This window comes from Pteropus vampyrus, unplaced genomic scaffold, assembly GCF_000151845.1.
Source record: "Pteropus vampyrus isolate Shadow unplaced genomic scaffold, Pvam_2.0 Scaffold150, whole genome shotgun sequence".
NCBI lineage: Eukaryota > Metazoa > Chordata > Mammalia > Chiroptera > Pteropodidae > Pteropus > Pteropus vampyrus.
The window spans coordinates 3,061,135-3,087,880 of NW_011888931.1; the positions used below are offsets into that span (position 1 = coordinate 3,061,135).

A 26,746-nucleotide genomic window follows, 5' to 3' on the forward strand; every position below is an offset into this window, starting at 1 on the left:
CACTAAATCTCAACCTTACTCCAGCACTTGCCCCCTCTAATTTTTTCCTCTACTGGATTGGTTCCACCAGCATACTAATATTCTTCCGTGGCCTCATTTTTAAGAAAATAAAGAAGAACCCACACCCTACCCTGGCCACAGTTTTGTTCTCTATTCCCTTGTTGTAGCACAATTCCTCTAATAAAAGAATCTGTTAGCCACTGACTTCATCTCTTCGCCTCCTACTCTACAAATCCATCCTACTCAGGTCTTCATTCCCGTAGTACCACCGAAACTGCTCTCACCAAGGTCAATGTAAACACCTGACTTGGGTTCCAGGAGAGATACTCCTTAGGTTCTCTTCTAGTCTACTGGATGCTCCTCACTCTCCCTTGCTAGTACTTCCTCAAGTTCCTGATTTCTAAACATCACAGATCAATCTGAAGCTATCCCTTTCTCTGTCTACAGCAGGGGTGGGCAAACTTCCTGCTGGTGAAATCCGACCACAACCATTTCTTTACACAATGCCTATGGCTGCATCTGCACTACACTGGTAGAGTTGAGCATTTGCAAAAAACCTTATGGCTGCAAAGATGAAAATATTTACTAATCTAGCCCTTTGGAGGAAGTCTGCAGACCCCTGGTCTTGACTCATTTTCTATGGAGTCTGGATAAAATCTGGTCTCATGGTTTAAAATTCACTCTACGTGCTGATGACTGACTCCAGCCCCATCTCTCCCTTAAATTCCAGACTCGTAGCCCTCTGCCTACACCAGCTCTCCAATCTGTATCCTAAACAGGATTCTCAGATGTAAAACAACCAAAACTCCTGATATTCCTCATGCCCCAAACCTCTGATTCTACAGTCTTCATCTTAATACATGACGATTTCAACTTACACAAGCTTAGGCTAAAAATCTTGGAGTCATTCTTAACTTTATCAGCTGATTCTTTCAAACTACTTCCAGAATATACCACTTCTATTGTTTTTATCCTAATCCAAGCCACCTCTGACTAATGCAACATTATCCTAAGTGATCTCCAGCTTTTCTTATTCAAAGAGATTAAGTCATTCCATATCCTCCAATGGCTTTTCACCTTACTCAGAGGAAAAGCCTAAATCCTTTTCAAAGTCTACAAGGCTCTTCATGATCTGGCCCCCTTGCTATCTCTAAGATAATCTTTGATCACTTCCCCACTCTAAAAACACTGGTGCTACTCTGGTGCTATCTTGTTCAAACAAATCAAGCACACTCTGACCAGAAGGCCTTAACATTTACTGTTTTCTGCCTGGAATATATACTTCCTTTATCCCATATTTGTATGCCTGCCTTCCTCATTTCTATATAGCAACCCCTATACTTCTATATAGCAACCCATACTTCCTAGGATTATCTTATTTCCCTTATTCAACTCTATTTTCCTATGAGGCAGCACTTTCCTCTAACTCATATATTATTAGTTTAATATCTATCTCTCCCAAGACAGCATCAGTTTCTAAAGGCAGATTTAACTATCTTATTGTCTGCAATGTCCAGAGTGCCTAGCATACAACGGGCACTCAATGTATTTGTATATGCTATTTCAATCTCTCCCCCTAATGTAGTCTTACCTTACCCATTCTATCCATTGTATCAACAAATTCAAATTGGTTGGTTTGTACCAATGCTCTACTACATATTCTTCATTCTATGATTTTCTGATATTTTCTAACCTTTCACTGCTTGGTCAATCCTTCAACCATTCATTTCTAGGTGTCTACCAACTTTACCAACCAAAAAGTCTACAGTGTATAAAATTTATGTTCTACTCTTTGCAATGTGTCTTTATGCCCCAGGACAGTCCCACCTTGGCATTCCCTGAACATATTGGGTGCATCACATTTTATTAATTCTGAAGCAAACTCAGTATTATTTTACTGGCTTTCATTAATATCAACAGTTGTAGTCTTTGATACAGTGAAGTACAATAATGAGGACCAAGATGAAGAATGGAAAATTCTGAACTTAACACGGGTTGGTTTGCTTACATAAAACTTTTTATAATTTACATGTGTAAGAGGAGACTGCTGCACATAGCAGTAGAGAAAAAAGTAATGTGGCAACAGGAAATAAATGAAGAAAGATAATTCCAGAGGTAAATTTTTAACTCCAAGGACTGAGCTGCTTGCTAAATCTCATATCCTTTACATAGGTGATTATAATACTGTGACATTAATACAGTTTTATAATACTGTTGGTATACTGCCTCAATATGCAATTTTTACTGGCACTGAAAATGCACTGAATTATGCCTGAAAGTTTATTAGTCGATTATACTAGTACTCAAGTTAATTTCTAAACACCTCAGGGTATAATACCCATTTTTATTAGAAAAAGACTGTTTCAAGTTAAATAATCTTGACTTATCAGCCTTTTCAGAAGTGTAACCAAAGTATGCAACTACTAGTCCCAAATATTTAGGACTATATTTTAAAACTGATATACATTAAATCAATTAAAGTGGCAAAGTTCTCCTTAGCAGGGAAGAAAAACAGAGCTATCCACAATGCAAAATAACCCATTCATATCCAGGCTAAAAAGTGCTAATGTAAAACAGTTCACAATTACTATAAGACATGAAATTTTCTGATGCAACCAAAGTACTAAGAGAGGTATTTCCCTAGAAAGCAGGGGCTGTAAAAATCTTTACAATATTGTATGTATGTTTCTGTGGTTTGTACCGAAGGATATTCCCAATGTTCTCTAGTGTAATCCTCAAGTGACAAAATGTCACTAAGAATTAGGTGCTTGAGTACTGACAACTCCAAAAGGATCCTATTCAGTCCCCAAATATATCATACTACCTCCCAGAAAAAAAACTGAAGGGTACTTCTGTATATTTAAAGGGCCTGGATTCTCTTAGCATCGAAGTTTTAATTCAGTTTTTTAAAGTTTTAAATATATACATTTTTAAGTTTTAAAGTTTATCCCAGACTTTCTGCCACTAATCATGTCATGGGATTCTTAGTTCCTCCACTCCACTGTAACTCCTTCATAGAGCACAAAGCAGTGGTTGTCAAACTTTTATGTGCATCAACATAACTTTTGGGAAGTTAAATATGCAGACATCCAGGTATTATTATCCAGAGGTTCTGATTCAGTTGCTCTTGAGTGGGACACAGTGGCATTTTTAAACACCCCAAGAGATTCTGGGGCAAGTGGTGCATGAATCACACTTTGAGAAACAATGGTACGTGTTTCTGATTATGAAAAACGCCGGAACGTTTCTCTAAAATATAATAAATATTGATTTCTCTTTAATACACTGAAGTATGTTCTAAAGAATACTGAAAAACTGGGAAGACTTAACATTACTGGCAGTATATTTTACAGTATAGCTTCACTTTTTGTCAAAAAATAATGCCAAAACCCCACCTCTCCATAGATTCTAAATAATAACCAGATTTATTCTTAAGATTAGATATCAAGTCCTCTGACAGGAGAAAAGATTTATGAGAAACCAAGTATCTGAACAATCTGTTGCTGCCCTGAGTAAGAACCACAGTGCATACCACAAATATCACTGTAATCCTTTTGATTATTCCATTTCAATTCATTCAGTGTTATTACTCTCTAGGAATTACTCTTAATCACCCATTTTATATATCGTTTTCAAACTACCTAATAGAAAATATGTGCGCTATCCAGTAAAAAGGAAAAGCAAAGACAGAGACTGTGAGGCAGGAATGTGCCTGAAATGCTCAAGGAACTACAAGGAAGGTAGTGTGGCTAATTCTCAGCAAGAGTAGACTCTAGAGACACATGGTTATAAAGTTAACAATGGAGAGAGTAACAAATCATACAGGGCCTATGGGTCTTTGTAAGAAAATCCGAGAGGGTTTTGAGCAATGGAGTGACTTGATATGATTGCCATATTGAGAATAAACAGAAGAGTTGAAAAGTAAGAAAACAGAGACCCATTAGGAGGCTCGAGATTATCAGCCTGAGCAACTTGGAGACTACAGTTTCTATTTAAAAAAATGCAAAAGACTGCGGGAAAAGCAGGCTTGAGAGGGGGAAAATGAGAAGCTTAGTTTTGAACACTACGATATATTACCATACAGGGTTATATGTGATAACAGATGTGCTAACTTAACCTACAATGGGAATTGGGAAGTTAGAAGAAGTAACTTCTAAGTTGAAGCTTGAAAAATAGAAAGGAATTTACTAGGCAAAAGGGGCTGGAGAAGGAAACAGCACAGGTGAAGTTCCCATGTATGACACAACTCCTATTATCTTCAAGAACTGAAGCGTGCAGGAGCGCTACAAAAATACAAAGAGATGTAGCAAACTGTTCACTGAAACCTTTTTATCTTGAGGGCAGTTAGAAGACAAAGATTTTTATGGAAAGGATGAGCAAATGTACTTTTCTAAAAAGGTAATTCTGGTATGGGGAATAAACCAGGGGAAAGAAGTGGCAGTAATTCAGGCAAAAGATAATGGTCTGAGCTAGGAAAAATGAAGATTCAAAAGCTACTTCAGGGCAAGATGTAAGCGACTCATGTTGAGATAAGGGAGGATAATAGCATTAAGAAAGTTAAGAGCTAAGCAAAGTAAAGAAACCAAGATGCAAGGAAAATCTAAGCTCAAACAACCAGTAAGTAAATAACAAGCATGTTTCACCGCAACCTCAGTGCTTATTACACAGCTATAAAAACCTACACATTATGAATACAAGTATTTATTCATGCAAGATTTCTATGTTTTGAAAATACAATTTCACCAAAAATAAATTGACCAATTCAAGTATTAATATTTACAGTATATTATATACTTTAAGCTTAAAACCAGTAACAACTCTTCCCTCAATCTTCAATGTCACTATATAATTGCATAATGCCTGTTTTATAATACCTTAAGTACCTCATCTCTATCTATTAAGTAAAAACCAGAAATGGCTGTATATATTTAAAATACAAAGAATATATAAGAATTTCTGGAATGTAAAATCAGTATCTCTTTCATATATTTAAAGTAAACCCACCAGATTATTTATTTGACCAACAGATTAATTTAAAGATGTTTAACATTCAGTATTTTGAGTCAAAATGAATATTTGCTGTCTTAAAGCAAAAAATGAATAATATATTTGGTGGGCAACTTACGACAATAAATCAGAAGCTGTTTTGACAAGGTACATATAGTAAAAACTTTAGGATTTCTGCTTGTTATCTTGAAAATTTTCAATCTTATTTCTCAATTTAAATTCATAAATGCAGAGAAAACTACCGTGATGTTCTACTCTTCTCTACATAACAATGAAAAAATGGTAAGTGAACATTGGTTGGAAATATTCCAAAGGTCCCCACACAAAAGTTACACATACTATACTTCTGGCATGGAGAATTTGGGTTGCTATGCAATGGCAGGACACACAGAAAATGTATGAAAGCATAAATTAAAGCACAAAAATCAGAAGGTTTTCCTGCACATGTCTCAAGCCATTTATTTTGAAAGGAACTTGGAAATTATCAATTAAACCTTGTTAAAGAGAGAAGAAAAAAATAAAAGCAGCAGCCAGTAAGTTATATGACCTGCCAATAGTCAAAAATCTTATAACCAGCAAAATAAAAACTACAATATTCAGATTGCAAGACTGGTGCTCTTTCCACTTTACATTTTCTCAACTTAATTCTTGTTATCAAATTAACAGGGATCTATCTCTAGCAGGATACATCCTAAAAGATACATATATCCACATTCAAACAGGAACTTTCTTACAATTAGAATACAGTCAATATTCAAAGAGTTCTGGCTCTATGATTCAACATTTTTTTCTAGGTTTTAAATTTTATTTGGTAGTAGTTTCTTAATATGATGCTTTAACATGTATATTAAAAACCTAGACATCAACCAATAAAGGTCTTCTAAAATAACACAACACAAAACAAAATAGACGATCTCTATGTGCTTCCCTGCCCTTCTCCATTAATACCAATCTCAACATTGAAAGGATTACAGAGAGATACTAGAGTGCTCCAAAAAATTTCATGTTAGTCAATTCTTATAGACTACAGTAAAGCTTTTGCATGAATCATAAAAAGCTATGGGTTTCTCTGAAAGAAATGGATGTGCCTCAGCATTTAACTTTCCTGATGTGTAACCTGTATTGTGGATAGAAAACCACTGTCACGACAGAATTTGGAGAGACAGAATGGTTTCCAATAATAGGCAAAGACATCAGATGATGATTCATTTTTTCTCTCTTTGTTTATTCTGTATGCAAAACATATCATAGGAAAACCAGGCTAGACTGAGAGGAAGGAGGAATGAAAATTGGTAGAACTGGAACAGCAGTAACTTAAGATTTTCAGGTAAAACCATCTTACCGTTAGAAAGTAACAATGATGTGAAACAGCTCCTGATTAAATTAAAAGAAGTGCCAAAGCAGGACTGCATTTGAACATCAGGAAGACAAAAATCATGACCACAGAAGAAATATACAACTTTAACATTGACAAAAGATTTTTGCTTACCTTGGTTATTAAGTCATCAATTCAAATGGAGACTGCAGCCAAGAAATAAAGAGAAGGCTGAGACTCAGAAAGACAGCAATGGAAAAATTATGAAAGATCACTAACAGCAAAGATGCGTCATTAGAGACAAAGGTTAATATTATCCACACCCTTGGATTTCCAATTACTATGTAGGGACACAAAAGCTGGACTGTGAAGAAGGCTGATAGGAAAAAAAAATTGATTCATTTCAAATATGGTGTTGGAGAGTTCTATGAATACCATGACAAATAAGTTGAGTCCTAAAACAAATTAAGCCTAAAATATCACTGGAAACCAAAGTCACAAAATTGAAATTATCCTACTTTAGGCACATCATGGAAGGAAGGGTTCTTTGGAAAAGATATTAATGTTGGGGAAAACAGAAGGCAGTAGGAAAAAAGGAAGACCAAATAGGCACAGGATTGACTCTATAAAAGCCATCAGCGTAAGTCTACAGGTACTAAGTAGGGCTTTGAGAACAGGACATTGTGGACATCACTCACAGGGTTGCCAAGAGTCGGAACTGACTCAAGTCACGTAACACACTCATAAAGAGACAGGGCTAATAACCAAAACTTAAGTGCCGTTCTAACCAATAAGCCTTTCTCTAATTAATTTGATCAATTCTGAACCTAGAAAAAGAGAAAACCATCATATGATATGTCATTCCAACGTCTACAAAAATGTATTGATGCTTTTTTAAAAAAAGCCTGAAGATAGCTTTCTAAAAATCATACAAACCTTGAAGAATACACACTGATAAAAATTTAGAAAAGTGACAAATATAATAATTTTAAAAAATAAACATTAGAATACTCATACAAAAAGCTGATAGGAACTTTCAAAGCATTCACCTTATGAAGTCTCCAATGATGTTAATTCTCAAAACATTTATTATTCCTCTTTGAGAAACCATTTCAGAGCCTATAACATATTCATTCAAGTAGCTTAAGCTAATATTTTAATCACTGAAGATGTGTTCGACTATTAAAACTAATAATTCAATGAAAATACTGGTAAATATGGTAGAATGAAAGTTGGTTAATATTGTTTCACACCAAAAACAAAATGGGATTGAAGAGAAAGTAAAAATGACCTGTTGCTGTAGCTCTTGCGTATTCAACAAGATGTGAATTCAACCCCAAAAGGCTTCAACTAGGCTGTTGCTGGGTTGAAATAGTTTCTATTTTATGAGTTTACTTTTAAGTCATAGTTTTACCATCGAAATGCACAAGTTCAAGAGCTATGAAGTATGCCATGTTATTGCACTTTCTTTTCCCTGATACAAAATGATCTTCAGTTAACATTTTAGTCACTTTTAGGGATAAAATCACAACACAATGAATCATTAATTAAAAATAATTAGAGCAGCAATTCTCAAAAGGAAATGGAGTACCACATGTAAGAATTTCTAGAGAAATTCTTGATTTCAATAAGCCTGAAAAACCTTATTGACTATTCAAATAGAGTTATACTTGGAAAACAGACCAAAAAGGAAAAAAAACTAAACCCCCAAATCCAACTGATTATTCTGTTTAATATACTACAGAAAGTAAAACTATAAAATCTCATTAATGAGTAGGGTACAGATTTAAGAGAATTTCAGAAATGATTTAGAAAAGGAGCAGTCAAAATCAGTTTAAAAAAGGCTGTAGAATTTTAAAAGTCATGTTATCAAATTATATATAATATTCTGCAGGATTATAGTAAGACAACTAACACTAGCCTAACACTCAAGGCCACTTAAGGGATTGGTAGTATGTTGGAATTAACATACCAACTATATGTATAATTATTTTTAAAGTTTATGACTAAAGTTTATGTAACTCCCTGAAGGTCTGAATAAACTATTTGCCTCTTTCATAAATAGTACAAAATAAACTTCAATCCAATCATTTTGAAAATTCTAGAATACTAAATTATTTTACTTTTAACTGCACCTGAAAATTAACTTTCAATTGAAACCAATTAATTCTCTGAAGGCTACTACCACTTACCTGTTTCTGGCATGTACTAGATATGTCAAAGGGCACAGAAGATATTAATTTAATATTACTGAATGCCTACATTTATATGCCAGGCCCTGATACAATAAAAATTTAAACAAAGTCTCTACCTTCCAGGAGTTCACAGTAGAGCAGGCAAACCACATATGTAAATAATGATAATTCGCTATAAAAGAGTTCTAACAGAGATAGGTCTAAGGAAACCTTCGCACAATAAAGAACCGGGATCTTGACGGATAAGGAGGTCTTCCAAGAAAAAAAGATAGGGTTGGAGTGGAGAGAGAACAGTTTGGGCTGAGAAAACATATAAAAAGACAACAGCATTTGATGTTCTAGGACTGGGTAAGAGGTTTTACACGACTGTAGTACAGGGAGAGGAGAAAATGGTTGAGAAAAGAGAGACGTCTGGACTCAGCAATGGTGATTCAGAAATTTTAAATTATTCAAATCTTCAAGCTATATTTACAAGCAGAAATCTATTCTAAGATACTCGCTTTCCAGCATGAACATAAGAGTGTTTTCATTTCAGTGTCCTCTGTATATCAAGATAGGAAGATTTCCCAGATAACTATGAGAAAGTGAGGAGGGAAACTCGTATCTGGACAATTATGTTGTCAATAAAACATAATGAAGACCTGCCCCATGCCCAGCCCCTCTTCCCGCTGCTCTCCCCACTATGTCTGACTTCTTGCACATCTAGAAATTTGCTTTTGAGTATGCTGTACATTAACTTTGAGTCAAGGATTCCCCATTGTTGTAAAATAATTTCAGTTCAGTGCTGTGATACTGGGAGCCAGGCAGGCCAAAGAATGGGTGGGTGTGAAGAGAAAAAAAAATGATACCCCAAAAGGCAGCAGTCAGAACCTTTCTTTATGCTGAAACAAGGCTCATTTAAGTCTTCTATTTACCTTTTATTCCTCCTCAGAGATGGTAGAAAATATTTCATTTAACATACTGGATAAAATTGCGACTTGCAGCTTCCTGGAAAAAGGCTTTTCTTACTATTCTAGTCTCATCAATTGTTCTTTTTCTAGATACTATTGAGAAAAGTTAAGGAAATATTCTTCTATTCCTGCCACTGAAAAGAGCTGACCCAGCAGATCTGGTGCCCATGAACGTACACAGATGAAACTTTTTACGTCACAAAGAGATCTTTACATTTCTGGATTTTTATTTTTTTGGCTAGTACTGAGACATCTGGTTACCCTTATTAATTGGCTGGCAAAAGAACTGTCAAACAAAACTTAAATTTAACAGAGCTGCCAAAAACTCCATGAAAGAGAATGAAAAACTAAAATGGCTCTTGAAAAGTTTAACAAGGAAGAGGAAGATATTTTAGAAGCAGAAAATAAAAACTTGGTAGGCCAGGAAAAACTGAAAACTGAATTAAAGAAAACTTCAGATGCCCTTTCTTTGGCTCAAAATGTAATGACAATGAAAATGCACTCAGATTTTCAAAAAAATATGAGCAACGCCTAAAACACTCAGAACTTCAGGATTATTCATGGAAAGGCAGTAAGATCTGTGAACTGTATGAAAGACGACTATAATACACCATGTTAAGATTATAAATTTATGTTAGCCTCCAGAAAATTTTAGTTCAGAAAAATGTCCTATGACTGGCCAATATTTTAATGTCACACATAAGCTGTTATGCTAGCATTATCACGATATTTGATGATGTTTCAGATATTTTAAAGCCTATATTCCAGCTCTTAAATAAAATATAATCATGGTGAACACCTTATTTAACATTGATAGTAACACTGGTTTACCAATGGAAGGAAAAATTCATTAGCCAGTTACTTCCAAAATTAGATTTTTAAGTTGCATGAAACCATTAATAGCCTTAAAGGCTTTGATGAGTTTCCACTAATAATAATCAGATGATGATAATGATTATGTGCATGAATATATAGTATCCAGTATCAGCAAATCTGTTCACAGAGATTAAATAATAAATGATCAGAATTTGCTACTATATTTATAGGGAAAAGTCAAAGGACAATAATAAAAACGACCTTATTTTTTTAAGTCTGATGATACTTTAGTCTATTAAGACAACTATATTGATAATTATACTTGTTACTTTGATTCTGCACCTGTTGGGCTGTTTGTTGACATTTGTGTTAACAACACATAATTAGAAAGCATTCTAACCTTTATAAAGTTCATCTAATAATAGAGTTTACATCTATTCGCATAAGTATCACAGCACTAAACTGAAATTATTTTACAACAATGGGGAATCCTTGACTCAAAGTTAATGTACAACATACTCAAAAGCAAGTTTCTCATTGCTGTGAGTTATTAATTATACAAATATTACCTTGAATATACCTAAACTAGTATCATTTTCTCTAAGATGTTTCTGTATTCTGAGTCAGGCTTTAGGAGTTAATGAAAGGAGTGTTTAAATTTATAGCCTAAAACTCAGCAATGTATAAAGGAGGAGACAAAAGATCTATTAAGAGAATACTGCAATGGTTAGGAAAAGAGCAATGAGGTCTAGAATTCCTCCTAAACACAGAAGGAAAGGAAAATCAATCAAAGATGACTTCCCCACCATTAACCAGGACAGAGAATACTCAAGTTAGGAATAGATTTTAGGACCGTATCTATAGAACCACCATATGAAGCATTCCTAATAAGCAAAAAGATATGTAGGCCTGAAAGTAAAAGGACAGCGTTTAAAGAATGAGAAGCAACAAGGACGGAACACATCAGAAAATACTAACTTCTCAGCTCAAGAGCTCAAGAATGGAATTAAAACACTAGCACAGAAAAGATAACCAAAATCATGAAAAATAAAAAAACTATGAACAATGGAGAATCACTTGAAAGGACTAAAGGACTGAAAGGTTTTCGGTGGACTTAGTAACCAAGAGATTATTAACAATTGCAAAAAGAAATTTCAATAGTGAGAAGTGGCATAATTGCAATGGGCTAAATTTAAATAAGATTAAAACGAGTTTCTTAGTTGCACTAGCCATATTTCAAATGTTCAACAGGCAAATGTGGCTACTGACTATCAAATGTTCAGATATTGAACATTTACAACCACACCAATATTTTGTTGGAAATATGGCTACTGACTACCAAACGTTCAGATATTGAACATTTACAAACACACCAATATTTTGTTGGAAAGTAGCTAACCTAGACTCTCATTCCCAAATATGAGCAGACAACTACAAACAACAAACATTCCAGGAACCCAATAACATGGAAGAGATACACCAAACTCAAACAGAAAACTTGCTGAGGAAACATATTTCACACAGAAAAAAATGAAAATGTAATTTAAATTCTCAGAGTATTTCTATCAGATTGGATTCATAAAATTACAAGTAATAAAAATTAAAAGCAGATTGTCTAAAATAAAACTTTTAATAGACGAACGAAATGAACACAGCTTAAAATAATTAGTGTGAAGTACATGCCAAGGGACTCTCCCCAGAGTGCAATGTGTTCTCACTCAAAAAGTATCTGAATACCTACTATTTATCAGGTGAAGAAGTAGAATAGAACCAAAAGACATCTAATTTAAGTTTCAAAAGGGGAAAAGTCAGACACAATTAAAAGAGGGGTAGGATAGATAGCAAGAGGAAGAGAGAGGGAATAACTCTAAGGGCTATCTTCAGACTAAAACAGTAGTAAGCAGAAGTATGAAAAAAGAGCACATTTACAATGAGACTGAAGTTTCAGATCTTAGGACAAAGAAAAAAATTCTAAAGGCCCTCAACCTTGGAGTGGGAAAGTTAACAAACACAGCATAACTGATAAGCTGCCTTTATAAATAAGAACTAGGTTTGATATCATACTTCTCATCTACAACAATGAATGGTAATCATCATTTTTAAATTATCTCCAGAAATAAATTTTTTTAAAGATTCAAGTGGGGGGGTGGTATTTTAATCTAATCAAAAGCTCATTCTTCATACATGAGGACAAAATGAAGACATATCTGATCTGAGCATGCAAAGCTTCAGATAATCACTCATTAAAAATGTTATGACTCATTATGAAAACATACAGAACACAAAGCAAAAAGTGCTTTTAAAAATGAGAAGTGAAATCAATTACCATATTGGAAAACTTTCTCACCTGATAAAAAACAGATCAAATAAAAATTAAGACAAATAAAAATTAATTAAGTATGTAATACATAACAACATAATCTGACAAAGTTCTCTATACCAAAGAATAAAATACATTATTTTCAAATATCCAAAAAATATTTATAGTAATAAAAGTATTCTGATTAAGGAAAAAATGTCTTCATTCCAAAAGGCCAATAAAATTAGAATTTAACAGAAAACCAAATAATAATAATTTTAAAAATCCTGACTTAAAAAATTCAATTAGAAATTTTAAAATGTACTTCTAAATACTCCTGGGCTAAAAAAGAAAAAAAAAATCATGTCTAGACTTAAGTAAAAATGAAATCACTCCACATAACTGCATCAAAACCTATGCAATATGATCAAAGCACCAAAGTTTAGAAAATTTATGTTTAAATGTTTTCAGTAAAAAACGAAGAATCAAAATAAACTAAGTATTCGACTGAAGAAATTAGGGCCAAAGAATAACCCAATAAAAACTAAATTAAATAGAAAACAAGAGTTGGTTTCTTGTTAGCTTCTTTAAAAATACCAAATGCAAGGAATGAGTCTTTGGTTATGTCTGATTCTTAAAAAGTGGAAGAGGATACAATGTTAATACAAGAGTCAATATGTAACAGATTTATAAATTTAAACTTTATATCAATAACTTTTCTAATAAAATATTAAAGGAGGTAGGGAAAAGAAATCAATAACCATAGGAAAAATGAGAAAAGAACCAGAGTTCTATCTCACAATAAGGCAACAAGACCAGAGAGTTTTACGGCAGAATGTAACCACAGATTTCAGAAATTGGCAATTCCTATTAAGCTGTTTCAGAGCACAGGAAAAGAAATCTTTCTAACACATTCTAAATAGTGCTTCTCATTTATAGACATAAAATAAAAATATCAGCACATAAAAACCACAATACTATGACCAAGAATAGGTTTTTTTCAATGTTAAAAATATTTCAACATTAAGAAACATTATAATTTATTACATCAATACACTGAAGAAAAACCTGTATGATCACCTCTCAACAATTGCTGAAAAACTTCGAGATTCAAATTCTGTTCTGCATACTGTTGGCAAACTAGGAAGAGAAGCAAAGTACCTTAACTTGGTCAAGTATCTAACAGAAAACTAAAGGAAGCATTCTGAAAGTAAAACTCTAGAGGTATGCCCGTTAAAATCAGGAACAAAGATGTCCATTATCAACACAATGAACATCTGAATATCCGTCTCTGGCAATATAATTAAGTTAAAAAAAATTATCCAGGTGACAAAACACATTTAATTGTATCCTAGACATTACTGAAAAACAAGGACTTGCCCTAACGAGAAGCAGAATAGGCTATAAATCTAGATTGAAATACATGAAATCGACTTTATCTACAAAAAAAACAGCAATTTTATATGATTTAACTCAACATATAGCTACAGGGAAGGGCTGCAGCAGAAATGCATTCCACCTTTCATAAATGTTGCCCTTCTAATTTTAATAAAGCAACATGCAATTAGCAGGAACTACATTTCACTACCTTGAACCTGCTTTCATTGTCATAAAAATGTTTTCTCTTTGGATAAATTCCTATTGTTCTTATTTATAAAAATTAAGTAAACTTTTCTGTTTAAAGCAGAAAGTTTAAGACAGTTCTTATTTCAAACCATTCTACATTACATTCAGAAATTTCCACATTAGTAAAATTTTGATCTGTTCCTCATACAGCAAAATACCACACAAGATGAAAACAGCAATAAAACAGTCACCCAATGACAGACATGTCCAAAATTGAACTATCCAGGCCCCCTTTCCACCATTTCTCTTGGAGTCTCCCAGTACTTTAGGTTCAAGCTTGAGATCTTCCTCAGCATTTCTAGCCATTTTGACACCAGAATCTACCTTTCCCTCAAAATATTCACATCAAAGGAAATCCTCTTTAAACACTACTTACACCATCTCAATACAAATCCCAATCACCTCAAATCTAGAATACTTCAGAGTTCTAATAACATATGACCTTATGTAACTAAATCTTAGCTATTGTGCCCCAAATCAGCACAAGAAAGGACACTTTCAAAGCCTGAATGGACATAAGGAGGAAAAAAGTAGTGAATAGTATATAATCCCCTAGCTGTGCTAATAACATGGTGCTGACAAAGTCAAGTTAAACAGCTAGAATAGCAGCCTCCAGTAGAGTTCTCCTGGTCTAGACTGACCAGACTTAAATCTTTCCATGCACTATACAATGAAAATGAAAATCAACTAATAAATAAAACAACTTTTTAAATTCCCTGTCTGCACCAAAAATAAGTTTAACATTTAAATACTAAAATGAGTGCTATATTCTGAAATCTGTTCTGAACAATCAAGAACATCCCTAAATTACAAGAGTCAGTATCAAGGACTCACGTGTTCACTGTCAAAGGTATAATAAATAAAAGTGGCCCAAATCAAATTAAAGGGGAGATTTTGAGGACTTAAGTACTTGTCCAAAATAATCAACACTGACATTTACTAATTATATAAAAAAGGAACTAGCATAATTCCACAAAAAATATAAAATTAAAGTTAGTTTACAGATTAAGAAAGTATTTAACCCTTCATAGTCTTTGTAACTTAAAGGTACCATAATAAATGAGACTATGCATACAATATTAAAGACAAATGTTTTAAAACTCCGATAAGCAGCCAATGGGCAGCAGGAACAGAAACCTGACCAAATTGCCACACAGAAGAGTGCAGGCAGTAGAGAATACTACTTCTAACAGCCTATCATACTGTGTCCAGCTTCCCTAGCTTTTCCCTGCTACAATGAATGTTTTCATGATCAACCAACACACACTTTTATGAAGCTGGAAGAGTATGCAAAATTATTCTTCACAAATTGGCCCTTCAGCCTCCTTTATGGAACTCTCACTTGCCAGACTCCCAGTATTTTCCTTCCTAACTCTAAGGAAAAAGGAAGCAGTAGCTTGAGATCATTAGTCACAGAAATAAGGGTAAACTTAATTCACTGTGTCACAGTCCAGGCACTTAGCTAAATGTTTTATAAGTGTTTTTAGATAATTTCATTTCACCCCACAACAATCTCAGAGGAGGGGACACACAAACTGAAGTAGTGTGTCTAAGGTTACTACCCACAAGGTTTTAAATACTAATCTAACTGAAAGAAGACTTCCATTATTAAGCTTAAGATGTTAAGTATTAATACTCTAAGCACTAACTAAAAAATACTCCTGGTCAGTCCTTTTAGATTGATATTTTATTACCAAGTGTCTGTAGAGTCCACTCTAATATTAAAAGCAAAAAAAAAAAAAAAGCATGACATAATATGAAACCATTTTAATAAAAATTCTGGAAGGGCTATTTATAGAATCCTCCTGATATTTTATAGCATAAAAATATGTTCCTATGAAAATTGATTAATTCCAAAATTATAGGATTGGAGGTACTTTTATTTTCCCCTTTTCTGCATTTTCTAATTTTTCATAATAAATGTATACTAACAAAAAAAATTTTAGTACAAGCAGCACTATGTAGAGGCATACCTTGTTTTACTGTGCTTTCCAAATGTTGCTTTTTTTTATATAAATGAAGGCTAGGCCCTCCACCAGCAAAATGTCTGAAATATTGCCTATAGTTCAAGAACCCATCAAATCCAACCTTGCTTTGCATAAATATGATACTTCAAATATAAGGTATATAAAATTATACTTTCGAGATATAGGAATATGTGTAAAGCTAGACAGAATGCAGGGCAATCATATTCTCCAAAACTGTGCTATCCAATTCAGTAGCCACTAACCACCCACAGCAAGTAGGCAAATGACATGTAGCTAGCACAAACTGAAAAATTTTGTAAGTGTAAAATACTAGATTTCAAAGACCTTGCATTAAAAAAGGATTATAAAGTATCTCATTTTTAAAATATCAAGTATTGAAGTATTTTAGATATATTAGGTTATATATAGTAAAATTTAACTTTACTTATTTCAGTATGGCTACGAGAAAACTACAAGTGATTTGCATTTGTGGCCCACATTGTATTTCTATTAGACAGCGCTGCTCTAGAACCTTGTTACTCAGATGCTGCTAGCAACATGGGCACCACGTGGGATTTTGTTAAAAAGGCAGATCCTTGGACCCCTCCCCAAAACTGCTGAACCAGAAAGCAAGAGCCCCAGGTGATTAGTATAAATATTTAAGTCTGAGAGTCATTATTCCAGGAAACTGCAATTTCTTTTCCCTTCAATCAGGACAATCTCAATATTCTTTTGTCTGCCCATATACAGAGTTATTACAAGGTGTCAGACATCGTTCTAAACAACAGCGATACAAGGAGATATAGTCATTATCAAAACAATCTCACGCCCTTTTCTGGTGGAGTTTATACATTCCACAGAAGACAAACAAACATAAACTAAAATACAGTCACTTCTGCTGTAACACTTCACATACTTCAAATATGTGCCAGCTATCTCAGTTCACTGCATGAGTTATGAATCATATCCATCCACAATTGGTGTTAAAACTTTCAGATGGTTATTTCAGAGAGCCCTTCTTCCATCACTTCACAGTAACTTACAAGGTACAACCCTTCCAATAGATGCCCATTTCCACAAGTGCATTTCAGGTCTTTGTCCAAGTAAAGCGCCATACTTACTGCATTGTTAATGTACTCATTAACCATTATGATTTTTCTTAAGTTCTCATCTTTTTTTAACGTCAGATATTGTTTTTGAATACTGTTCCCCTAAACACAGTTTTCCCATAAATCCTGTAATGCAATTTCACATAGCATGGTAACTTTCAAGAACATACATGTCAAGTTATAGCAGAATGACTCCAATAATAGGTCATGTTAAGAACAAGGAAGGAACAAAGCAGTGGAAAAAACAGTGATGATAGGGATGGCTGTTCCAGAGTGAACAACGGTAGAGAAGGCTTCTGTGAGAGGGTGACTTTTAAGCAGGCACACTATTGAAGTGAGAGAGTACACAAGGAGAATACAGAGAAAGATGAATATCTCAGAAAGAAGGAGAATAATGTGCAGAACCCTTGAGTCAAGAGAACTTCCTGTAGGGCCAGTATGGACAGAGCAGCACAAACAAGGGGAAGAGCGGTCAATGAAGAGGCTGAAGAAACACCCAGACACACAAATTACACAGGGGCTTTTATAGGCCTTGGTAAATAACAGTCACTAGAGAGTTCTGGGCTTGAGAGTAATGTGAGCTGACCGGCATTTTAACTGGACCACTCTGGCTACTGTGTGGGAAAATAATTCTGTGAAACAAAAAGGATGTAGGGACACCATTCAGGAGGCTCTTGCAGAATCCAGGTAAGAGAAGATGGTAGCCACGACTACAATGGTTGTATTTTAAGTACTGAGAAGCATAGTTTGGAGGTAGAGATAAGGTTTTAGGTATTGTTTGGAAAAAAAAAAAAAGAGAGAGAGAGAGAGACCCATTTTCAGTTTCAAGAATAGAAGGCGGAATACTTTAACTGGATTACACTTTCATCAGTAAAACAGAAATAATCTGATCAACTGATTTCAAAGGGCTGTATGGGATCAGATGAAAACCAATGTAAAAGGGCTTTGAAAATTATGAAGCATCATTTAAATTATAAAAATTACTCTTCATACTTCCGAGCCCCAAATAACTGCTTTTAAAATGACTAATAGTATCTCCAGAACTTTTAGTATAAAGTCTCAGAAACTGAATTCATTTACAGATGTGATCTCAGTTACAGAATCTGTATACAGATGCCCAGCTTATTGCTAACTTATTTTTTTAACTTCACTCTTTTTAGCATGATAAAATGAAACTACATATACCAAAATCATTCTGCCCAACAGAATCAGACAACAGATGCTTCACAGAGACAATCTAGACTATATTTTCTGTGAATTACAGACAAAAATCCCAAATATGCTACACCAATGTTAAATACATCTTGCACAATTCAATTAAGCCGTCCTTAAAAGATCTAAGTGAACCATTCCAAAATATTTTTGTGAAACAGACATACCTTTTCATAAATACATCACCATATTTTAAAAAATAAAATATTAAAATCTGACTACTAAGACAAATGATGTATGTGTTCAAATACATGCACAAATGTTTATAGCATATATATTTTCTAAAATTAAGAAAAAATACTGAAGAGCTAAAATACTAAGACTGCTCATCTTCCAACCTTGTTTCTCTTTAAATGGAATAGCTGATTCCTATGGTCTTTAAGTGACCTACAGAAATCCAATGAAAACATTTGCCTAGTTGACTATCTTCCTACAAAGCATGAATCAATAAAATAATATTTACCTCTGATTTTCATTAGAAAAATACTGAACATTAGTCAATGTTACAGAAGTCCAAATTTTTAATAAATTTTAGATTCTGTATGAAATCTCCAAATTGCTTTGAAAATAAGTCTCTGAAAATGAGAGCTTAAGAAAAATGGCTTCTTCCTAGTAAAACTTTCTGGCAAGCTTTCATGTTAAAACTTAGTTTTAAAAGTTAAACACATGTAATAACTTGGTCTAGTACTGCATATATACACTGTACCAATGTCAACGCTCTGGGTCTGATACTGTAATTAGAGGTAAGATGTAACCACTAGAGGAAGTTGGATGAGAGCATTAATATAAGTGAAATCACCTTTAAACTAATTTGTGCTATAATACACACACACTGAACAAGCTTTCAATATGCCTAATGTTACGTCTGACAGTATATACAATTTACCAGAACAGAGAAGACTAATTTCTAAACTCAGCTCTGTCACTATTTGTTCAATATTATATAAGTAAACTTTTGCTCATTGTTACTCTCTGTTCTATCTACTTTCTAAGGTCAAAATAATGAAATGAGACTTCATTTTTATAGTACTAATATTAAAAATGCAAAGCATATTTCGTTTTACACAAAACCTAGTTACTGGAATAACCATAAGGCCATGTTGTACAAGTATCACAATCTAATATCCAATGTGAAAGGGTTCAAACATTACTAAATTATATTTTAAAAACTATAAAAAACACCAATTATCCCCGAATGGTCCCTACTGAACAATTCCTTCAAATGTTAATTATAGTAACCTTTGTTTGAAAATATAGTTCCAAATTTCTCCAGATCTGTCAAAATGACAAAACAAGATAAAAAATTTTCACTATGTAACTAAAAACTTTAAAATCTCTGGGAATAATGGTTACCAAATCACTAAGTGCAATTCTCTCTTGTACGCAAAGATATCTGAACGCTAACTGAAGAGCTATGTAATTTATTAAAGTCCCACAAATCAGAGAACCAATAAAGAATATTTTTCAATTAACCAAGTAAGCTAAGGCAACTCTCCTAAAAAGATGTTTCTAACGAGTATTCCAAATATATTTTAAAGATTTATAGTTAATTCTGAGATGAATAACGAGAAAAATGGAATGAACCCCAAGGGGTTGAAGTTTTGTGGAACAGCTTTACAGAAACCCTGCAAAGACACTCTTCATCCCTAAATTTATTTGGACTATCATCATTCTTAAAGTTACTTAGTAAAATAATCATTAGAACTAGTCCTCAAGAAAAAAGTACTTAAGCCCGATGGGAAGGGTTTTAAAAATGCATGAAAGTACAAATTCAACCTGTAATGTATGTTCACTCTTCTGAGATTTGGATGTCAACTGTACACTTTTAAAAACATGTCTAAGCTATAAAAAACAAATCTAACGACTGTACCTTAAGATTCTTATTTTTTGGTTATTTTTAAACAAAAGATTATATGATTTGCAGAGAGATCATGGTATAAAAATTACTTCACCAAGTTAAATAACCTTTTTAAATAAGTTATCTCTCTCAATTTATTTTATTTTACAATAATCTACATTCTTTTTAATAAATCCTAAGGGATAAAATCTCTTAACTGTACATACGATGTTGTAGTTAGTCTTTAAATAAATTTCTAAGAGTGACAATCCTTTTCAATTCCTGCTAACTTTTTCTAGCATAACTTAAGTGCTTTTTATACATTACTTCTAAACTGTCACTTTTCAAAGAAATCCAAGGTGCCATGAAGGAAACCTAGTAATTACTGGGGGATGGGGGATCTGCATCTTACAAGTTCCACATTTAACTTGCTTTGTAAAATGCAAGTTACAAATCATAGAATATAGCCTCTTGTTATTTTTTACTAAAAATCATTAGGTTTAATTGTAAAATAAAATTTGAAATTAGTTCAATAAACAAAACAGAAACCTATTCTTACATTATTACTTATACATGCTAAGCACACAGATGATCTATCTCACTTGCATTTGACTTTGAATAGTGGCTTTTGACTTTATATATATGAATATTTATCTGTATGTATTTGATTTCATATTTAAAATAAAAATCTAAGGGAATACAAATGCCTGCAATAAAATTATACATACGCACTTTTAAAAACTTAGTTTCGAACACATTAGCAATAAACGAAAATACCTGTGACTAAATAAGTATTAATGAGGGAAGCATTACCACTTCACCTCTTTAAAAGACAGAATTAAGAACAAAGATGCTCTCTCAACTCCAAAACAGAGATTTCATGATTATTCCTATACAGTACAAAGAAATATGGCAGCCAGGACTATTAGAAATGGTACAAATAGGAATGGAGTTATAGTATTAGTTAAAAGGCTCCACAGGAAGACAAACAAGTAGCTAAAAAGCAAGTTAGAAAGTAAGGCCCAGCTCAGCAAATGACAATCAGAAAAGAAGTTTCTTAAAACTAGAGCTAAGAAAACATCAGCAAGCAGATACAAATAAAAAGGAAACTAAAAGCCAACAAGAGGTATGTGGAGTTCATACAGGAAGTAAAATTAAAATCAAAATGAAGAAAAAAGGAATAAAGAAAAAGCAGCTACACCACCACTAACTCTCAAGAGTCAAAGCCTTTAAGAGTAGCTACAAGGCCAGGATTATATCTACCTTTCCTTCCAGGAATACCACAGAATTGTTGGCATACAGCGGATGCCTAATGTTTGTTGAATGAATAAGCAACAGAATATTCTTGGGATTAGTTCACCTGTAAAATGATCTGTCAGGCATGATCCACTGTAAATGTGTGAAAGCATTTATATCATTTCCTAGAGAATCTAAACTCATTTTTTTTCCGGAATATGAGATGATAGATTAACCAGATTACAATCACCAAAAGAGATACCTAAAACACTTATCCATAAGGAGATGAGGTGTCACATCCTAGTTTGTCTTGATCGCCCAAATTTTAAAAATAAAGCACAGTACAATACAAGTAGTACCTGCCTTTCAAGAGCTAACATTTGAAATGAAATCCACTACAGAAAAGTGGTTGATATCTCAGACAATATATACTATGGAAAATTCATGCACAAAATGGAAAATATTAATGGTTTCACTAATTTTGCCATCAAAGAATTTCTAATACAAATTAGAAATACACACACTTTAATAACCAACCCCACATGCTGTTACTTACAAAAATATGTTGTATCTCAATAAGTAGCAGAAAGCTATAGCAAATATTCAACTATACTTTTCTCCCATCCAGTAACCATCCAAATTATCCATCTCAATGCAATTTCCTAACCATTATTTTCTTCAACCAGTAATTATGTACATAGAAGGCCAATGTTTCCCAGTATCTTAGGAGGCAAAAAAGAGACCCAAAAGATGCAGAATATTGTTTAAAAGTAAGCAAAATACTGAGCAGCTCATTGATAATCAGAGGCAGAAAGCCATATGGTTCTCTCTTTGACTCTCCTGAGGAGCTTATAAAAGCACAACCATTAGTATATATTTGTTACCTATTTAATGATACAAGATCTTATATAAGGAAAAAATATACATGTCTTAATTATTTTAGTGAAATTCGTTTGTTCCCCAACACTTACTTTAGACATGAAACCTGGTATTTTGGTAAAGTTGGGCAAATTAACTCTGAAAATATTGCGTTTATTCACTTTTTCTCAGCCTCCTACCACAAAGAGCTTGAGGGAAGGTAATAACTGAAGGGTAACAGCATTGTACAAAAGAAATGAGGTTAATTTTTAAAGATGAATATGCAAATGAACACAGTAGAGAAGGTACATTAATAAGATACAGAATATAGGAAATAATATTTTAAGTGTTTACAACAAAAATCCAAAAGAAATTTTCAGAAGCAAAGTTTTTGAACCTACGATCTCAAAAAACCTGTTTAAAATTTACAATTTATCCTTAGGAAACACATTTGAGGCCCTTAAAAAAATAGATCTGAGCACCAACAAGGATCTCAAAATAATTAAGCCAAATAAACTAAAATCTTTACTTGAAAAGGTGAAAATGCCTTTCTTGGAAAAAAACTCCTCTATTTCTCTCATCATTAAGAAAGCATTTGGTAAATTATATTCATAAATGCATTCTCTTATTATCAGGTGTTGGAATCCATTTTTAGATGCTTGGGTCAGCATCTTATTTCCACAGTAACTACTTCAGGAATCAAATAAATTGATAGAAAATATTTTGATAACATAATCATATAGTAATGTCCCCAAGCTAGAAATATTGCCACCTACACTTTTAAATGGAGCTACTATTAAAAAAAAATATGTGTGAAAGTTTCAACAAAAAAGCTACTCACCACCATCCCTCTCTCTAACTCTGTGAATATGCACATTTTTGGCCTTACTGTGACCTGTGCTGTCACTATATTTGTTTTCAGGACTATCAGATCTCCGCAACATTTTATTTGGTGGTGAAGGATCTGCGGCGTCTCGCATTTTCTCATGTCTGTGATCACCACTACTGGGGTGACTCTTCGATGAATATTTAAGTGCCTGTAAAACATCACCCCCCCAAAAAAAGAGAGAAAAAAATTAAAACTTTAAACATAATTTCCTAATTTTATCATAAAATTGAGTGTTTATAACTTAAGTTTTACAAATTTTTATATCAATAAAAATAAAATTTCTATTTTCAACTATGCATTTAAGTTATTCAGGCAAAACCTAAATGCCTAAAAGTTATTAAAAAGCTCATACAAATCACAATAACCATGTTTAAAAAAAAAAATCCAGTCCATAAAGTATCTTGTAAATACATGAAATCAAACACCTTGACACATTACTTCAATACATTTAAATTTTTCTGATAATTAAAAAGTGTAATCTAAAGAAAAGTAGAAACTGAGTATTACTGTAATCTATTTCTGCTCTACAAGTGATAGGCACATAATGAGCTAATGTTTCCTAAGAAACCTACAAAGAAAACATCAGTTCTCTGATTCAAATAAAGCATTTCACATCTACCTTACCTATACTTACAGGTGTGGAGAACAATTTTAAGGTATAAAAAATATATCGGCTAATATTTCTAACATAACAATGAAATTTAACATAACTCCTTCACAATACTGGTTTAATTTTACTATAACACATATTTTACATAACCATGACATACTAGTCTTTTAAAATCTTTAACTGTTTTAGAGGAGTAGATTCAATAGGGTTTAATCTTTAAGATTTCCCCAGGTAATCAACAATGTTTTACACATCAAAGAACCTAGGGTTTTTAACTTGAGCTTTAACTCCTGCTAGCCAGTTAACACATTAGCTTAGAAACCTACTCTCATACTCTTTAAGTGATTAAATGTAGAAAGTATCTACTTATAGTGTCATCTGATAACCATTTGAGATTTCCCCCCGAAAACAGGTGCCACCTGTATAATTTAAAAAAAAAAAAAAAACAACTTTACATGCAGCAACTGCAGTAACAAAACAGAAACTGCACACTTAGAACCATCTTATATAAGAATGAATTATTCAAGCATCCAAAGATCTCAATTCCTACAGAACCAGAGACACTATCTTTCGCTGGTAATTATTTGAACCAAAAACAATTGAGAAGGAATAGTGGTTTAGAACACACTTAAGAATTAGAATTAGTTGTTTCTTCCCAACCTTTCATCTAATTGTAATACCTTAACATTAACTTTCAGCTCCCCAGTACAATAAATACGTTTCAGCAATCACCTATCACCTCACCCCATCGATTCTTTCACACCCAAAAATAATCGAGAAAGGTCCTTCCTGGCTAAGAATGATTTTTTTTCCTTATAAAAATGAACTTCCTTCAGTCACCTGTCAAATTAAGTCACTGAACCTCGTTGGGGAGCGCAAGTGAACCCAAACACAACATTTTAAGGGGATCCGCGGTGCTAGTTTCGGATTTATTGCACCGCAGGGCCTGTAGCGACTTCTGAAGCCTGCGCTCGAGTAGCAGGTCCTCCCTTCCCCCTCCGTCCCCCCGTCCGCCCCTCCACCCGGGCCTCGGCTGGTACCTGGTAAGGCTGCGAGTCCCCCCTCCGGTCGTGACAGCTGAAAAACAGGAAGAGAGACAGCGACATGAAACATCTCGGGGGTAGGAAGAAAACGGGTCCCCCCCAGCGCCCCTCCCCACGGGAGACCTACCAAACGAACCGGCGGTGAGCCCGCACAGACACTCGCCGCTTAAAGGCAGTAACGAGGGCGAAACGCCGCGAACCAGCCCTGCGCTCCCTCCACACTCACTGTGGCCTCGCCAGCTCGCGCGGCCGCTCCTCCTCCCCAGCCCGATCCGGATCAGGGTTAACAACAAAAATGGCGGCTCAGCCAGCACCAGATAAGGAGGAACAGCCCCCCCGCTGCCGCTGCCGCCGCCGCCGCCGCCGCCGCCGCCGCCCCCCGCCCCCGCCGCGGCCCGGCCCGAAACGAAAAGCCAATTTACCCATCACTGAGTCTCTGCTGTTTCCTCGCATACATTACCATCAATGCCCGGCCTGTGAGTGTGTGTCGGGGGAGGGGGGAGGCGGCCGCGAGAGGCGGGCGGGCGCGCAGGCGGCGGGCGGGCGGCAGCACCCGGCACCAGGGCCCGGCGCGCCCTCGGCGACTCTCAGCACCTCCCCGTTACTGGCGCCGGCGCTCCCGGGCCATATCCCTCCGTCCACACCACTCTCACTCTCAGCCCGGGCAGCGGCGCCAACTACACGGCGGCAGCGGCGAACCGGGGGGAGGGGGGCAAGAAGACTCGTCCGGCTCAGCCGCGCGGAGAGCGACTGCCTCCTCCGCCTTCTCCTCCTCCTCCTCCTCCTCCTCCTGCTCCGCCGCCTCCTCCCCTCCTCCCCCCGCCGCTGCCGCTGCCTGGCCCTTCTCCTCCTTCTCCTCCTCCTCCTCCTCCTCCTCCTGCCGCTGCCGCCGCCGCCGCTGGTGCCGCCGCTGCTGCTCCACCAACTACATCCGGGCAACTCGGAGGCTGCGGCCTTCGGCAAACCTCGGCAGTTTCCGCCGCACCCCTCCTCTCCCACCCTCGGCCTTCCTCCCCGCCCCGCGCAGCTCCGGAACGCCGCCTTCGGCAAACCTCGGCTCGCCCCGGTCTTCCTCTTCCTCTGAGGCCTGGCTCGCGGCCTCGCGACCCGTCAGCTCTTTCCGGTTACCGCTGCTTTTCCTCACGCTTAAGTCCAGCCACCGCCGTTCCAGTTTAGGGAGAGTCCTGCCTGGGGACCCGCTCGAGGCTGGTCCCAGGGGCCCCGGGGTGCGCGGGGAGGGAGCCGCCTTCGGGAGGAGGACGGTGGGGCGCGAGAGAAGCCATCTCGGACTAAATAAGGAGTCTGCGGCTGCTGCGCGTGCGCCGAGGCGGGGGCGGGGTGGGGGAGGGTGCCCGCGGGGAGCGCTCTGGCCGCCGGCCTCCGCCCCTTCGGGCTCGGGCGGGGTGGTCGCTAACCCCTCGTTAGGCAGCAGACGGACGGTTACCCAAAAGCCTTCTCAGTGGGCAGCGACGGAAGCTCCCCGGAGGGAGGCGGGCAGCCCGCGACTGCTCCCTCCTGCCCGCTTCCTGGAGCAGGAACAGGGGCACCAGCCTCAAACCCGACGCTTAACGCGCACCGGCCTGCGACGAGCAGGGGCTGCTTGGAGCCCGCGCGGCGGCGTCTTAGAAGTAAGTCTCACCCCTGGAAGCGAGCTTTCCAAGCAAGGAAAGATGAGTGTGAAAGATTTAGGGATATTATGCACAATGCGGTAAGGCCCCATGCCTGCTCGTCTGTAAGGTGGTTTCTAGACTGAGCGGGGATCGCCTCTCCGGACAGT

General features: G+C 35.8%; 1 protein-coding gene and 1 pseudogene across 10 annotated transcripts in view; one reads left to right on the top strand and one right to left on the bottom strand.

The window, feature by feature from the left end:
• Window positions 1-26,442, bottom strand: part of WAC (WW domain containing adaptor with coiled-coil) — a 77,782-nt gene extending 51,340 nt beyond the window's left edge. Inside the window, exons 1-3 of one of the 10 annotated variants that reach the window (XM_011369500.2) lie at window positions 26,022-26,442; window positions 24,967-25,003; window positions 23,269-23,464 (exon numbers count right to left, since the gene is read on the bottom strand). In XM_011369500.2, the coding sequence (XP_011367802.1) occupies window positions 23,269-23,407 (139 nt within the window). In that variant the 5' untranslated portion in view covers window positions 23,408-23,464; window positions 24,967-25,003; window positions 26,022-26,442. Of the gene's footprint in view, window positions 1-23,268; window positions 23,483-24,966; window positions 25,004-25,096; window positions 25,166-25,195; window positions 25,213-25,391; window positions 25,791-26,021 lie in introns of those variants that run through there. The other 9 variants (XM_011369506.2, XM_011369503.2, XM_011369499.2 and 6 more) reach the window with 9 other exon arrangements.
• Window positions 1,723-10,414, top strand: LOC111745253 (annotated as a pseudogene).
• Window positions 26,443-26,746: the final 304 nt, after the last annotated feature.